Here is a 14,604-nt window from a genome sequence, read left to right as displayed (position 1 = left end):
CCCAAGCTGCGGCTCTGGGAACGGTGACATATCACCCCTCCTAATTATCTCCATGGCCCACTCTTCCCCCGAAGAGGCGGAGGTCTATTATCTCGGTCTGTTGTCCATTCTCATGCAGACACAACAATGAGCACAACATGCGATTCTCTCCAGGATGCTGAGGATCCATCTCCCGCGGTTCCCGGGCCGCCTGACGGTGGATATGGCTGGGTTTGCGTTGCCGCATGCTTTGCCATCAACTGCTTTACGTGGGGTGTCATTGCTGTAAGATTGTTTATATCCATATCCAGCACAACAACACATTCCTCCTCACCGGATTGCTAATCGTTGGTGCACAGTCGTACGGGGTCTTTCTCGGATACTACCTCGAAAACGGGATCTATCCAGCGGCAACACCTACGGACTTTGCCTTCATCGGAGGACTGAACTTTTCCGTGGCGATGCTGGCCTCTCCAGCCGTGACGGTCCTGGTTCGCCGCAACCCCTTCGGCATTCACCTGCCCATGATCATAGGTGTAGGTTTGCAAACAGCTGGTTTTATTACAGCATCATTTGCAACATGTATTTGGCATCTTTACCTTACCCAAGGGGTTCTAGTTGGACTGGGGGTCGGCTTTACCTACATTCCCAGTATCGCCGTGCTCTCTCAATGGTTTCTTCGGCGCCGCAGCTTAGCAAACGGCATCAGTGCTGCGGGATCTGGTATTGGCGGGCTCTTGTTCTCCTTTGTGGTGCGGGCAGCTATTAGCAACACCTCTCTGGCTTGGTCACTTCGCATTACTGGGCTCCTTAGTGGATTCATGAATATTCTAGCAATAGCTGCCATTCGGAGCCGCAATCATATTATTCAGCCAAAACAACACCCATTTGATAGGGACCTACTTCGCCGTTACGATGTCATACTAGTCCTTGCCTGGGCCTTTGTGAGTATGTTTGGCTATATAACCTTACTATTTTCCATGTCCAATTTCGCAAGCTCAATAGGTCTGGATCAATCTCAAGCCGCCACTGTTACAGCCCTTCTGAACCTGGGCACTGCAGTTGGAAGACCGTTCATCGGGGTTATTAGTGATTATTTTGGTCGAATCGAGTCTGCGGGATTCATTACTCTTCTATGTGCAGTATCAGTCTTTGCAATTTGGATACCAGCTATGTCATACGGAGTTACAATTCTCTTTGTGATTGTCAATGGCGCAATCCTAGGTGTCTTTTGGGTTGTAAGTCATCTCCTGGCCCGCCGCTCATGCCTCAGACTGACCTCACATGGAGACAATTGGGCCAATATGCACAGAAGTCGTAGGACTTGGGGAACTACCATCTATGCTCTCGCTGGCCTGGTTGGTGATCGTGTTACCAACGACCTGTAAGTTTGGCCCTGTTCCAGATCTGAAGGGTGATGCTCACGTCGTTATACCCATTTTGTAGTCTCGGAAGTCATCGCACTCAAACTGAGACGCCCTGGATCTGGAAATGAGTTCCTCTACCCTCAGATCTTTGCCGGGCTGGCGTACCTCATCGCTAGCATTATTACTCTCGAGTTATGGCGAGTTCGCCGACGATCAACTGTCGTCGAATATGCTTCAAGTCAGGGAGCCCCTGAAAGAGAAACTAGCGTTGCTTTGACAGCCAAGCATAACCCTTAGCCAATATATATATTGGACCAGATGACTACCGCTGAAAGTAGATTCATCTTCGTTTGCAATGGAGAGGGGGCTTGCACTATGAGACGTTTAATAATCGAAGTGGGTTGTAGCAATGGATACAGTAGAGTAGCACGAAGAAGTGGAGTTATCAGCCACCTGAGTACTAGCCAACGAGGCAAGTTGCAGTACTGACAATACATTAATCTCTCATCTATTTTGCATGCAAGGGTACGTCATCTGCCTTAGCAGCTGTTTGGATGTTATACTTGGAAGAAAGGCACGCATTCCACCTCAATGCAGATGGGCTGCGTCGGGCATTGCGAACGTGGTTTTGGCCAGTTCCGGACACTTTGCAGGCTATGGGCACAATCACTTATGACATGACAACGGGTCTGAGAGATCGATACGTTTATTGTACAAATTTCGGGGTAGGAAAATCTTCCTATGCCCATAGGAGGCAGATCTCCTTCCTCGCCACGCAGAACAATTTTCTCGGTAGGGCCCAGCCCAAATCTCCCTACTTCTCACGTATAAAAATGTCATTTTCAGAGCGACCACCATACATTCCTCTCACTTCGCCAAAACCACCGGCAGAACTTACACTCCATATGAAAACTCTTCGTCTTTGTACTCGTAGCCTTTTACGGCCAATAAATTTCAATAAAACGGCAGCTCAATGGGTTCTTATGTTTCTCCAACGCGGGAGCTCCGAACATTGGCACAATGTCCCCAGCTGGCTATATCACAAGCCAAAGATGATCCCGACATCAGAGCCAGATACCGTCCCTTTCTGCTAGATGCAGAGCTCGAAGCTACGGATTGGATCTCTCAGTTGGAATTAGCGACTGCAATTGCCACGGCGGAGGAGAATTTAGCAAAGACCGAATCCAGGTTAAACGTTCTGGTGCTCTATGGAAGCTTGCGGAAACGGTATAAATCTTGCCCCGGAGCTTGAAATGATAGGTCGATTTAACACGTATCCAAGCTCCTATTCCAAACTAATGGCCTTCGAAGCCTCCCGCATTCTTCACCGTCTCGGCTGTGACGTTCGCATTTTCAACCCGAGCGAACTCCCTATTCGCGACTCTGTCGACGCCTCGCACCCTTTGGTTCAAGAGCTACGTTCCCTATCTCTCTGGTCCGACGGGCACATCTGGTGTTCGCCTGAACAGCACGGAAACTTCACTGCTGTCTTCAAAAACCAAATAGACTGGATCCCTTTATCGACAGGTTCGGTGAGGCCTACGCAAGGCCGCACACTATCCGTGATTCAGGTCAACGGTGGAAGTCAGAGCTTTAACGCTGTTAATAGCTTGAGGATTCTGGGCAGGTGGATGAGGATGTTCACTATCCCGAATCAGAGTAGTTTGCCCACTGCGTGGAAGCAATTTGAGGATGAAGGGGGGGGGGGGGTGGTAGTGGGAAGGCTAGGTTGTTGCCGAGTGGGAATCGGGATAGGTTGGTGGATTGTATGGAGGAGTTTGTTAAGTATACTATCATTATGAGGCCGCATTTCGAGTTGTTTGGGGATCGATTTGGTGAAAGAAAGGAGAATCTTAACAAGTAGATGAAGAATTTGACCGTTAAAAAGGGCATTATAGACTAAGATATAGATGTCTCGTATTACATCGAAAATATACGAGGAGCGTTGGGATATGGTACTCCTACAAGTGCCTTGTTCTCTTTTAGGGTCTGTATTAAGGAACGTCAAGCTATTAATAGTGTCAGTATGCCTTCTGATTTCACAAGTAGATTTGAGAAATTTAGAGAATTTAATTTTGCTAGTATTAAGTATATTAAAAAATTTGATAGATATTATACCCATATCAGGCTTGAGTATTATCGCTCCAACTTATGTTTTAACAAAGTGAACTTCAAATCTCATGTTAGAATTGTTTTCAACTTTAATTATACCTCTCCTCTCATTTCGACGTTTTATTCTCTCTTAGAGATTGATTTATAATGCTATCTTTTTTATTTATTATAATAAGAAATAAGAAGTTTATAATTTATTAGAGATTATAACATTGTAGTAGGGCAACCCCAACCTGTTACTATTACATTGTGTTTTTGCACCTAAAATTATATTAGATACTAGTAGTCTTATTATATTCAATAAAACCAGAATTGAATTTTTTTAAATTATATTACTAGTCGTATACTCATATATATGTGCCGTTCCAAACCCTATTCCGTTGTCTTTTCTACTATTCTTAACGGACGCCTGGCTATGTTAAACCCCATATTTTGCTTTCTCTACATTCGCCACGTCTTTGTTGAATATATACCTATAACTGGTGTGAAAGTTTCATCATTATCCCATTATACCCAAAACTCCAAACCCATATCCCGAAATATATATATATGAAGTAGTATTATTCATTCCCAGAAGAATTCTTCAGGAATTGGTTATAGCAAGCTGCCCGAGCTGGGGAAGCCTGGCATTGAAGGAGAAGTGCCATTTTGATTGGAATTGGAGCGATGGACCTGCGGAGAAGGGAGTTGTCCTTGCATCGTCATCGGGAAGGAATCCCTCCCAATCGCCCCACCCTGAGCTCGGTACAAGTCGGCGCATCCCTTCGCGACATGCATCGCCTGTTGCGTCTGTTGTGATTGCGGAATCCCCGGCGTGTGGGAGTCATTAAAAGGAATACGCTGTGTGGCAGGGCCGCTCATACCCAGGTTTCCCTTAGCCAGTTCGTGATCAAGCTCAGCGAGCATTTCAGCCTCGTTGAAGTTTGAAATCGAATCATCGACAGGAGATGTGTCGGAAGGAACACGATGCATGGACTTGAATTTCTCCAGTAGCTGCACATCGTCTGCAGCCGTGTTCTCAACCCCCAAGATCTTGCGTGCTTCCGCTTTGAGTGCTTCATCACTCGGGAACATGCCATCGACCATTTCGCTCACCATAAACTCGTTGAGACCAGTCTCCAACTCCCGTGAGCAGAAAACAGCTGCAGGAGGTTGGTAGCGGGTGGACATGCTCTTGAGAAACTTTTGGGCGGTTGTGGCTTTGATATTGTAAACCCTGTCTTCCATCCGGACTGACACATCTTCCACATACGACGCTGGTGGCTCTTTGGGGTGAAGGTAGGGTGGATAGAAGCCAGATCCTCCGAGTGATACCTGCCAGGAGCTGTTTGCGACAGGAAGACCGGGGCCTTCCTCGGGAGCTGCAAGCCCGACATCTCGTTTAAATCGAATAAGCCATTCGGCATTGTCAGCTGCAGTCTGATTCCAAGGATCGTCATCATCATATATGGTCCAGCGAGCATGGTTTTGAATCTCGGCATCTGAAGGGACCTAGGCAGGGTATTAGCTCATGTAGAAGGGCGGGACAACGAAGCGAACTTACATGTCGATTCGGGCTGTTGACCGACATGCAGGCAGTTACAAATCTCGAAAGCTCTCGAACCAGGCGGCCATAACAGTTTGCATCGTTTAGGAAATACCCAAGAGGTTGGGTTGGGTTAGTGTTCGTGGATGGCTGGTTCTGGACGAGAGTATGAAGAGGCTTGTCGAAGTCTGGTGTGCCGGAGCCATTGGCACTGTTGCCACCAGTATGAGAGCCACTGCTAGGGGATGCAAGGTTGATGCCTAGTTGTTCCAGGTCAAAGTGCAATGTTTTGGGAGATGGGGCCGATGGAAGGCAGTGTTCTGTTGACTCTTTGAGGGGTGGCATGTCGGGGCCGTCTTCATTTTCCGGTGCAAGATGCTGCTGCCGCTTGAAAAGATGTAAAATCACGGGATTATCCAAAGCAGTTTGATTCCAAGGGTCATCAGTTTTGTATACAATCAACCGAGCTTGGCGTTGAATATTATCGTCGGAAGGTTTGATACCTTGAGCTCGCTGTAGGCGGACCCAGGCAATAAGTTCGTTTTCCAGCCGGTGATGGTTGTGTATACTATAATCAATACTCTTATCATCTGTCGACCGAATGTGTTCATCAGCCATTTCTGAGAGCCGCGGTAAATTTGCCCGTCGTCGGAAATCGGACAGCCAGTTGTGCGAGGCAGCTATCAAATACTTGAACCAACCAAGACCTCCTTTGCACTTGAAATTAGCTGCAGGTTCAATCTCATCTAGAATGCGACAGGCTTCCACCTGAAGTTCAGAGTTCGTGGGGGTCAATCCCAAAGCCTGTTTTCCAATAACGAATGCTTTTAATGCCCTCTCCTTGCGACATGAGATAGCCGACAAGTCGATGTCCTTATGAGGAATGGCTCCGATTGTAACGTGCTCATCGGAATTCTTTCCAGAAAACATAATCAGATCCCGGAACCACGACACTTCATTGTCTGGGGCGGATGTGTATAAATCAGTCTTGCGGACTATTCGCTGAGCTTCCTCGAGTAAATCTTTATCAGTGGGGATAGATTCTTTGAGAACCCGTGCATGGATATAGTCAACAAGACCAAGTTTGATATGATCTTCCAGGGTCCGAGTCGAGGCTGCTGAATCTTTTGAAGCTTCATACGGCTCCATGCTATTTCGTTCGTCGTGAATTAGATATGGAGGCATTCCATTTTCAATTATATCCAAAACTTGAGGTTCGAAACCCCAGTCACCCTTCCAGTCAGCCATACTCTTTCCGCCCTTGAAATGCTCTGCTAGGTGATCGACTCGAATAGTCCAAGAATCCATGACGATGCCACAGAAACCGCATCGAGAACGGATCTGTGGCGTAGCGATTTTCCACGATTCCATTGAAAACCCCTGGAACTTCACGTCATGAACCAGATTTAAGTGCTGCCGAAGGTGGTCCTTGCGGTAAAAGGTCCTCTCCTCCAAGGACCGATCTGCACAACTCGAATAGTTGTGGATCTCAGCATGTCCAGCTGGCGGGTTTGGCAGGCCACAGAAAACACATCTGTTGTGATCATAGTCGGAGCAAAACTGAGTCGGACCATCAGGGCAACACACCCAGCGCTCAAGTGATAAATGCAGGGATTTCTCATGCCTCTGCCAGTCATGCTTTGTTTTAAAAGTCTCGGTACAGAAAGTACACTGGAAAGTGCGAACAGGACCGTTGGTGACGGGGACTTTGACCGCCTTGGGGGCTTGACGACGGCGTCGTCGTCCTCTATGGCCAAACGACCCGAAGGAACCAAATGAGCCCTTTGACTTGTGCGAAAACGCCGAAGCAAACGAGCCACCACTCGAATGCGAAGTGCCAAAACTGCTCGTGGAAGACACGTTGGCAAGAGATCGATTCGACCCGTCGTCAGTGTGGTAATTGGAGGTATAAGGACTCTCTCGACCAGACGAGAAAGTAGAGGAAGTAACCGCCTTAGCAATAGCAGTCACGGAGGCAGGTTCGTTCTCAGGGGGCGAGTGCTCCCATCGCTCCATCGGATTCATGTGCTCCATAGCGGGCGTAGATCGCCGAGGAATGTCCATGGCCTTGGTATAGTTGCTCACACTCGGGGAGGTCGATCGTGGTGCCCGAACCTTGCCTCTCCGACGAGCATTCGCTAGCCAATTGGTGATCTGGGTCTTGCTGAGGCCTGTTTCCCTCTTTAAGCTCGCCTTCTCCTCGTCAGTGGGGTATGGGTGGCGATGATGAGTCGATAGCCAAGCCCTCAAAATCCGAATTGAGTCTCTCGAGAAACGAGCACCAACTTTGGGATTTTCACCAGCAGCCGCGTTGATGTTTTCCTCGGATGACCTCACACTGACTAGATTGGGGTTTGATCTGCTACGAGAGAACCCCTGGGTCAATTCAACCGAGGGATGAGGCTCATCCGCATTCATGCTTTCATCCATCCTGTAAGTACTGAGGTCTTGAAAGTCGTTCTGGGTGGCGTCTCCCGACAAGTGTGAGTCCTTGCCATCAACAACCTGACGAGGCCCATGAGTCAAGCTACACGAACGTGCCAGGGCAACGCAGCTCGTACACGAGCCTCGCCGGAGACCTTCCTTGATGATCTTGCAATGAATACGCATCCGACTACAATAGGAGCATGGATTGGTAGGGAAATCCATTCCATCAATCCATCTTGGAAAATCGGTGAAGTCGTGAGGAGACAGCATGGCCGTGTCCGTCATGACACCGTCTGTATCATTTTGGACCTGCCCCTCCAAGGCGGAGAAGTGCTGCAAGCAGGTAAACGAGTTCTCATCATTCTCAGGCTCGGCAAAGGCGAGATTGATATCATAGGGTCCGGATGGAAGATTTAGACCTGTAGGGTCGAAGTCGAGATGAGAAGGTAGCGGATGGTCAAGGGGATGTGCAGCGTCCTCGAAGTTGAAAAACTCATCCATCTCCTCAATGGTAGTCATTCAGAGGGCGTAAGGTGACCAGGGCGTTAAGGGAGGTATTTAGTAACCAGCTAAGTACTTAGTCCAACCAGAGTGGCGGCCAAGCAAGCCGAGGTACCTCGATTGTTGTACTTTGATAGCTATGACGGCGGGGGAAGCTTCAAACTCCGCCCTTTAGATGACTGATGCCCAGTACAGGTTTGTACTGTACTGTACGAGGTCTCGTCTGGACCAGCTGGCGCCGGTATGCTGTTGAGACCGGATGCAAGCAATGTGTAACTACCGCCAGTCAATGGAAAGGCGTAATGAACTGGCAAAATTGTATGAGGATGAAGAAGGGAGGAGAGAACGAAAAACGCGGATTGAGTAATGAGTAACTTGATAAAACCCATGATGGACTAGTCAGCAGCCGACAAACGGCGACTCCTATTGGTTGGTGACTCAGACTCGACCAGATTGACGAGCGCGCCCTTCAACCTCCCCGATGCGGACTAGCGTCGAGATGTCTACACCCCGCAAAATAGAAACGCCGAATGCTTACTCCGACATCGGGAAACCTCCAAGGAACTAAAACTACGGAGGGACTAGTAATACGAGGCCGATGGAGAGTCGTTGACAACGAAGTACTCCGCAAACCGTCCAATTAAATTGTCCGCCTCCCAACGGCTCGGACAAAGTCCCAATCCTTTGGAATAAGTCATTCTACCTTCTGCATTAGGTATACAGGTATACTCATAATAAACAAAAAACATGCTTTAAGTTTATAAGCTCCAAGAATATCCTATTCTGTCGGCTTTAGAAGGTTAGTGAATGCTGAATATTACAAGCTCTTAGGTACCGCTCTACTCTAGTAGGGGAGAAATGTCTAGAAAATATGAAACAAAACAGCTATAGTCAGGGATAGCTACAAGTCACTTAATAGTGTACTTAAAAATATGCACTCGTTCCGACAGTAAATAACGTACTGTGGTGGGGCGACTCCAACCACTCATTATTACTTTGTTTTTAACTTCGTGGATAAGTGGGACCAATTGGGCATATAAGCTCCTGGCTTTCATCCCCCGTTTTCCACACACTTGCGACCACAGATCAGAGTTACAGCTTCACAGCTGGACCAGGGAAAAGCTGGCCAGTTGGTTAAATACCAATACAACTGAACTTTCCATACTTATATTAATAACTGGATCTTGTGACTATTAGTTGTCCCGAGTACCACTGCCTGAGTGCGCCCTGAATATTCACCTCCTCTGAGAGCACTAAGCCCATGGTTGAGACTTCTCCAGCCACATGACCATCTGACGATAATCCCACAACGCGACCATCGCTAAATTGATCCCCATACCTTGACTATGATCATTTGGTTGTTTTATCCATGCTTCCTCGTGATACTCCTCAGGGTCCTCCTTTCTCCTCGACAGTATATGCTGTGGCTTGGGCCTGGTGAAATCATCTGTAAGAAAATTTATAATGGGACTGTACACTGAAGCTTGCAATCGTGCGGTTGTCTACGTAGGATTTTTCTTTAGAGGACAAATGGTTTGTATGGGGATGGGCTAATGCTTGCATGAAAATTGATCCGAGCAAAACCTCAATTTGAAGATGACCCAGGCGGAAGAATGTGCGCCAGGTTAATCTCCCCCTCGACACATTCATTCGCATCTGGGATCTCCATTCTATACTTGATGATCAATCCGTCCACCTCCATGACGAATTTGTAACCGACACTGTAATATTGCTCAAGGGTAGGATTATCATCAGTAGGTGAAGCGGAGGATTCTTCATGGTTCGGTTCTGGCGACGGTATAGATGGCTGTCGTCGTTGCGAACTTCCTGGGGTATTTTGTGATGAAGGGGTATCCAATGAGCATACCCCTGATGGGGATAATTGAGGGCTGGAATCATCTCCAGTGGGCCCGGAGATATTCTGGGAATCAGAAGCCTTGGTGGTGGGAACCCGCTTCCGAGAACTCTTTCGTTGTGCGCCAGAGGGTCCCTGAGGATGCTTGCGTGCGGGTCCCCGAGTTCGACGCTGCTTTTCGGTCATTTTGACTAGCTTGTCCCTGAATTTCGTCATGTCAAGAGTGAACTCGACCTTCTCTATTTCCACATGATCTGGACGGGGATGAGAATGAGAATGATAGCCACGCATTAAGGTGGCGGATTCAACCTACCATGGTTTTTGGCATGGTCAATTGGATAGTAGTCATGTCTATTTGTATTCGAGGAGTATACCATCACGTACAAGGTGACGGTGTCTTCATTCACACCAATATTATGATGAAGTGTTCGTTCTCGCAGCACCTTTGTGGGGGGGATTATCTCGCCCTAAAAGATTCAGTATCCCAAAGCTATAATAAAAAAGATACTAACCAGTTTAAACATCCAGTCCAGGCAGTTACAAACATATTTTTTGTTGACGAACCTAAAATTTTCTGGCGTGGCATTCTTATGAGCGGCAGAGCTTTTGTCATACTCTATGCTCGTGGCTATTCCAAGACTCGACCGACATTTTCTAGGTGCGCCATTCTTTTTATCCATGGATCTTAAGGTGGCACCGTAAGCAATCGCAATATCCCTGGGTAAGAGTGTTAGCTGGCTAGTACATGGATAGGAGGGCTTGATATTAGACGAACGGCGCATCTGGCACGAAAAAGTCGATTGACCTCAGACTGTGCTTGGCGACCCAGCCGTTGAGCATTTCCTTCAAATACCCTCGGAGTCTTGGAGACCCTCCAAAGCCTCCGACTAAACACACTTTCTGCAACTTAGGGTCAACTAGGTGCAAAATATGTGGCTGACAATAAATACTAACCTGAACCGCAAAATTCTCACAGCGAGCACTTTCTAGTTGAGATTGTATGAGGTCCCAGACTTGGCGAATCACAGGGTCAAATATAAGATTCAGGCGCTCACTAAACGAGTTAGCTAAAACCATTGATAATAAAATCCGTAAAGAGTGAACTCACGGTGTGAAGGTAATAAGGTCGTCTCTGAACTCGTCGTCAGGATTTGCCATCAGCCGTGGGACTGGCGCATTATATTTAAGGTCTCCTTCTCCCTCAAACGTGGGCTTGATGAACTTCTCAAAGTGGAGGGTGACGTTCTTTGCTATCTGAAGTTTCATTTCTTGCGACTTCTTGCCATCAACGAACTTTGCGCGATCTAGCCTCTGAAGCGTCTGCTCAAAACATCCTGAGTTTAAGTAATTTGATCCGCACAAACCACCTTGCGGTAATTTCTTAGTAATAGGTAGATTGATGAGGCCATGGGGTTAAACTCACCAGTACCGCCAACAGCCTCCTGAACTCTAAGGGGCTTCTGATTGGTAACAGTATATGTAATTAAATCCTATCATTGCAGTGAGCTGAGCATCAAGTATCCATCCCAATCCCAATCCCACTCACCACTGTCCCACCTCCTGCATCACAAAGAAGGATATTTTCACCTTCCTAGATTTCCAATGTCAGCTCAAACCATTGTGTAGAATAAAACTAAGTAGGGAGCTCACCTGCAAATGCCAATTTGGATTCATCTTCAGAACGTAAGATGCGGCTGCTTCAGGCTCCGAGACGAACCAGACGGCTTTCCCAAATCCAAACCCGGACTTCTGGCCGGCTTTATCAATAGCTATCAGCATCTTTCGTCTCGCCGTTTCTTTCCATATCGCCGGAACCGTGCATTCTAGCTCGATATTGTCTCTAGGGTCGTAGTCGCCATTAGCAGTCATAAAGTTCATGATATGCTTGAAGAACGGGGTGAGGAAATCCACAAGAAGGTCAATGACCGTTTTGTTCAAATGTCTGATGTTGTCTAGCACACGCTGTCGATGAAGGTCTCGATAAACCTCATCTGTTAGCTCGGCTTCGTCTAGAAGCAATTTGATCATGTCGACGAACGTCCCTGACGGAGCATCTCCAGACTCTTCGACTAGCTTTGCATCCCAGCCCCATCGTGTACAAATATCTTCGTAGCGCAATACAGTTGGGACCTCACAGTGATTGGCCCGATTTTGGCCGGTAGCAGCTCGGTAGAGTACCATCTTAATATCCGACGCCAGTAGGCGATTGTTCGAGGCGGACAATAAAACAAATGTGGCAGCTGAGTAGGTAGAGCCGAAATCAACCCCAACATTAAAACGGTTAGGTTCGTATTCGACGTCGTTCCGATTAAGCTGAGGCCGGAATGGGATTTCCATACTGAATGGGGCTGATGTAATCCGTGCGAAGACTCAAAACCCACAAAATAACGAGTCGGGAATACAGCCGTTTATAAACCTGCCAGACTACCTGGGTACTTCGTAAAAGGTTGGCAGGTCGCGCAAGGCTGGAGGCTGCCTCGCCCCCAAGAAAGTAACCAAACGTAAAGCACGGGGCGGACTACAAGGGCCATTCTGTACCATATCGCCGCATTCTCAGGGATCTCGGGAAAGAAAAATGGCGGTCCCGCTGCATCTCCAGCAGAATGTGATCAAATTATGTTGGTACACTTGTTGGTGGCTGAGACTTCTGACACATTGATAGGGGATGGCCGCCTCAATGGCCGTCTTGGTCGGCTTGTTGCGGGAATCAATGGCGGAGGGTGGGTGATATTTACGAGTAGCCAGAATAAGTCCCCAAAGCTCTGAGGCTGGAAGCTTTTCACCTCAACCATCTGCACGCCATTGCCAGCAGAAAATGTCGGCCATCGAGGCCACAAGTCATGGTCGGTGGTATCGTGAAGATGTAATATTGTTACTATCTTCGTTGAACCTTCACATCTATGAAATCCAACAAGAACTTCTCGAAGAAGAAAAACATGGAATGGGCTTTGCGAGAGAACTACTGAGCGACTGCCTTTCCAAGGGATGTACACCAGCTCGAGTAGGCCGTAAGCTCTATAGTATATGGGATGGCAAAGGCGCGGAGGGATCCAAATTGGTCGACCTATATCGCCACGGCGCTTACCCTAGGACACTGCCATTTCTAGATCCGACTCTGCTGCAGGAAATCGCAAGAACTGTAAAAGACATGCAAAAGCGTGTATTCCCGACCATTCTATAATGAAGCCGAGCTGATCAAGTTTATCCAGATCATCCCCTGGCAACAAAAACGAATCCAAGGCTCTGTTAGGGAACGACAATATTCGACGATCGGAACGAAGAGCGCTGGTAAATATCGACGACGACCCTATTGAGTGTAGATGCACGTTTAGTCACTATGCTTCCTCGTGCATCCATTGCGATGGGTGTGCCACTTGGCAGCACATTTTCTGCTACTATAAAAATGATACCGAAGACCCAGAAACCCACCTGTGTGACCAGTGCACAATAGCTGAAGCTAGTACCTTGCGGAGAGGGGCTTCTATCTCCAATTCAGCACAGGAAGACTTAGTCAGATGCATGGCAAGACTTGACATTCATTTCGATGATGTTGACGACCGGATGGCGAAGAAGATGATCGCTTATGTTGACGACGATAATAATGAAAGCCGCACCGGTACTTTGGACTTGCCTAGAGATGACGGAGAGCCTTGGGGTTTGGATGACTCTGAGGTCTCTAGAGTAGTCCATCTCGTGGCATACCAAATCGGAAGGCTTGCTGATTCAGTCCCAATTGATCACTTCAGCAATTCCACGCTTCCATCAGCATTTCTAGATGCCAAGGAGGAGCTCAAGCAACTGCTCGGAATTGTTTTTGGTGATGATATCGAGAAGAAATCCAAGGCTGTATTCACAGAAACCATGGATTCAAAGGCCCTCGCCACCCTTCACGCCTCTCTTTTCCGAGCTTTGTTCTCAGCGGCGGTTCAGCAGTGGGTGTTCTATTCACGAATATCGGATATTCCATCCATCAAGGCCGTGTCTTTTGACGTTCAACAGAAAGTTATACTAGCAAAATGTAAGTATGAGTTTTAGCTCCTCAAGATAAGTGGATTATAATGATACGTCTCAGATGGGTTTAGTACCCTTAGAAATATCCATCGCGCCACCTGGGTGTCGCTCATGTACGAAAACCCAGAACAAATTAGGCATGTCTTCACCAGCGAAGCAGCGGATTTAACCAACCGCTTTTTGACTACCCTAGAACCTCTGATCGTACCTGTAGACGAGTCGAAACATACGCCAGCGATCGATGACTGGATTAGCTCTACTCGGGATGGTCAGCCTGGGCACAGAGTCGTGTTACAGATTTTCACCGCCTCGCTAAAGCTCAAAGCACGACTGCCGTTGACAGAACAGTACTACGAATTTCTCTCGCCTGTTTTAGGAACGTCATTCTCCAGAGACTTGATGGCAGTGGATGGAGAAGATGTCATGGATATGGATATTGCTGATGACTCAATAAGCCAATTTAGCATCATGCCTGCAATCATTGAGTACCCCATGAGTGTATTTATAACCGAAACGGAGGATGAGGCAGCGCTCTTTGGACCACATAACTTCGTCAGAGCTACTGCGACCGAACGAGAGAAGGGGAGAGTCGTCTGTCCAGCCATCCTAACACTTCAATAGGGCGCGCCCTACGGGGCTACGGATGAAAAGTTGGCGAGCTGTGCGTTGTTAGCCAGATTAGTGTGTCAAATTGAGCTTGATCCCACCAACTACCTTTATCTTCGCTTCAATGATGAATTTCAAAGTTAAGTTATAGTCACGTGTGAGAATGCCCTGTAGTTTATGTTCGACAAGGATAATCAAACTTAATGCCTCGATAAATTTAT

The 14,604-nt window shown here is 47.5% G+C and overlaps 5 protein-coding genes across 5 annotated transcripts; 3 read left to right on the top strand and 2 right to left on the bottom strand.

Annotated features, from left to right (window-relative positions):
* Nucleotides 1-126: 126 nt before the first annotated feature.
* On the top strand, nt 127-1,643 carry BP5553_06455 (MFS general substrate transporter; the record flags this gene model as incomplete). Its single annotated transcript, XM_032015078.1, has 4 exons — nt 127-264; nt 339-1,217; nt 1,270-1,363; nt 1,426-1,643. The coding sequence occupies 4 exons, from the start codon at nt 127-129 to the stop codon at nt 1,641-1,643; spliced, it is 1,329 nt and encodes a 442-aa protein (XP_031868499.1).
* Nucleotides 1,644-2,319: 676 nt separating this feature from the next.
* BP5553_06454 (uncharacterized protein) lies at nt 2,320-3,036 on the top strand (the record flags this gene model as incomplete). The annotated part of the gene is made up of 3 exons (XM_032015077.1): nt 2,320-2,573; nt 2,629-2,930; nt 3,029-3,036. The coding sequence occupies 3 exons, from the start codon at nt 2,320-2,322 to the stop codon at nt 3,034-3,036; spliced, it is 564 nt and encodes a 187-aa protein (XP_031868498.1).
* A 1,016-nt stretch (nt 3,037-4,052) lies between these two features.
* Nucleotides 4,053-7,929, bottom strand: BP5553_06453 (Uncharacterized protein; the record flags this gene model as incomplete). The annotated part of the gene is made up of 2 exons (XM_032015076.1): nt 4,053-4,949; nt 5,002-7,929. 2 exons carry the CDS (start codon nt 7,927-7,929, stop codon nt 4,053-4,055), a joined length of 3,825 nt encoding a protein of 1,274 aa, XP_031868497.1.
* A 1,567-nt stretch (nt 7,930-9,496) lies between these two features.
* BP5553_06452 (uncharacterized protein) lies at nt 9,497-12,103 on the bottom strand (the record flags this gene model as incomplete). The annotated part of the gene is made up of 9 exons (XM_032015075.1): nt 9,497-10,020; nt 10,080-10,233; nt 10,279-10,483; nt 10,542-10,666; nt 10,721-10,820; nt 10,875-11,100; nt 11,190-11,256; nt 11,313-11,357; nt 11,417-12,103. The coding sequence occupies 9 exons, from the start codon at nt 12,101-12,103 to the stop codon at nt 9,497-9,499; spliced, it is 2,133 nt and encodes a 710-aa protein (XP_031868496.1).
* A 1,182-nt stretch (nt 12,104-13,285) lies between these two features.
* On the top strand, nt 13,286-14,398 carry BP5553_06451 (uncharacterized protein; the record flags this gene model as incomplete). Its single annotated transcript, XM_032015074.1, has 2 exons — nt 13,286-13,784; nt 13,839-14,398. 2 exons carry the CDS (start codon nt 13,286-13,288, stop codon nt 14,396-14,398), a joined length of 1,059 nt encoding a protein of 352 aa, XP_031868495.1.
* Between the last annotated feature and the right edge of the window lie 206 nt (nt 14,399-14,604).

Source organism: Venustampulla echinocandica (genome assembly GCF_003357145.1).
Source record: "Venustampulla echinocandica strain BP 5553 chromosome Unknown scaffold_4, whole genome shotgun sequence".
NCBI classification, from domain to species: Eukaryota; Fungi; Ascomycota; class Leotiomycetes; order Helotiales; family Pleuroascaceae; genus Venustampulla; species Venustampulla echinocandica.
The sequence above is the reverse complement of the archived record's forward strand: the minus strand, read 5'-3'. Positions and strand labels throughout refer to the sequence as shown.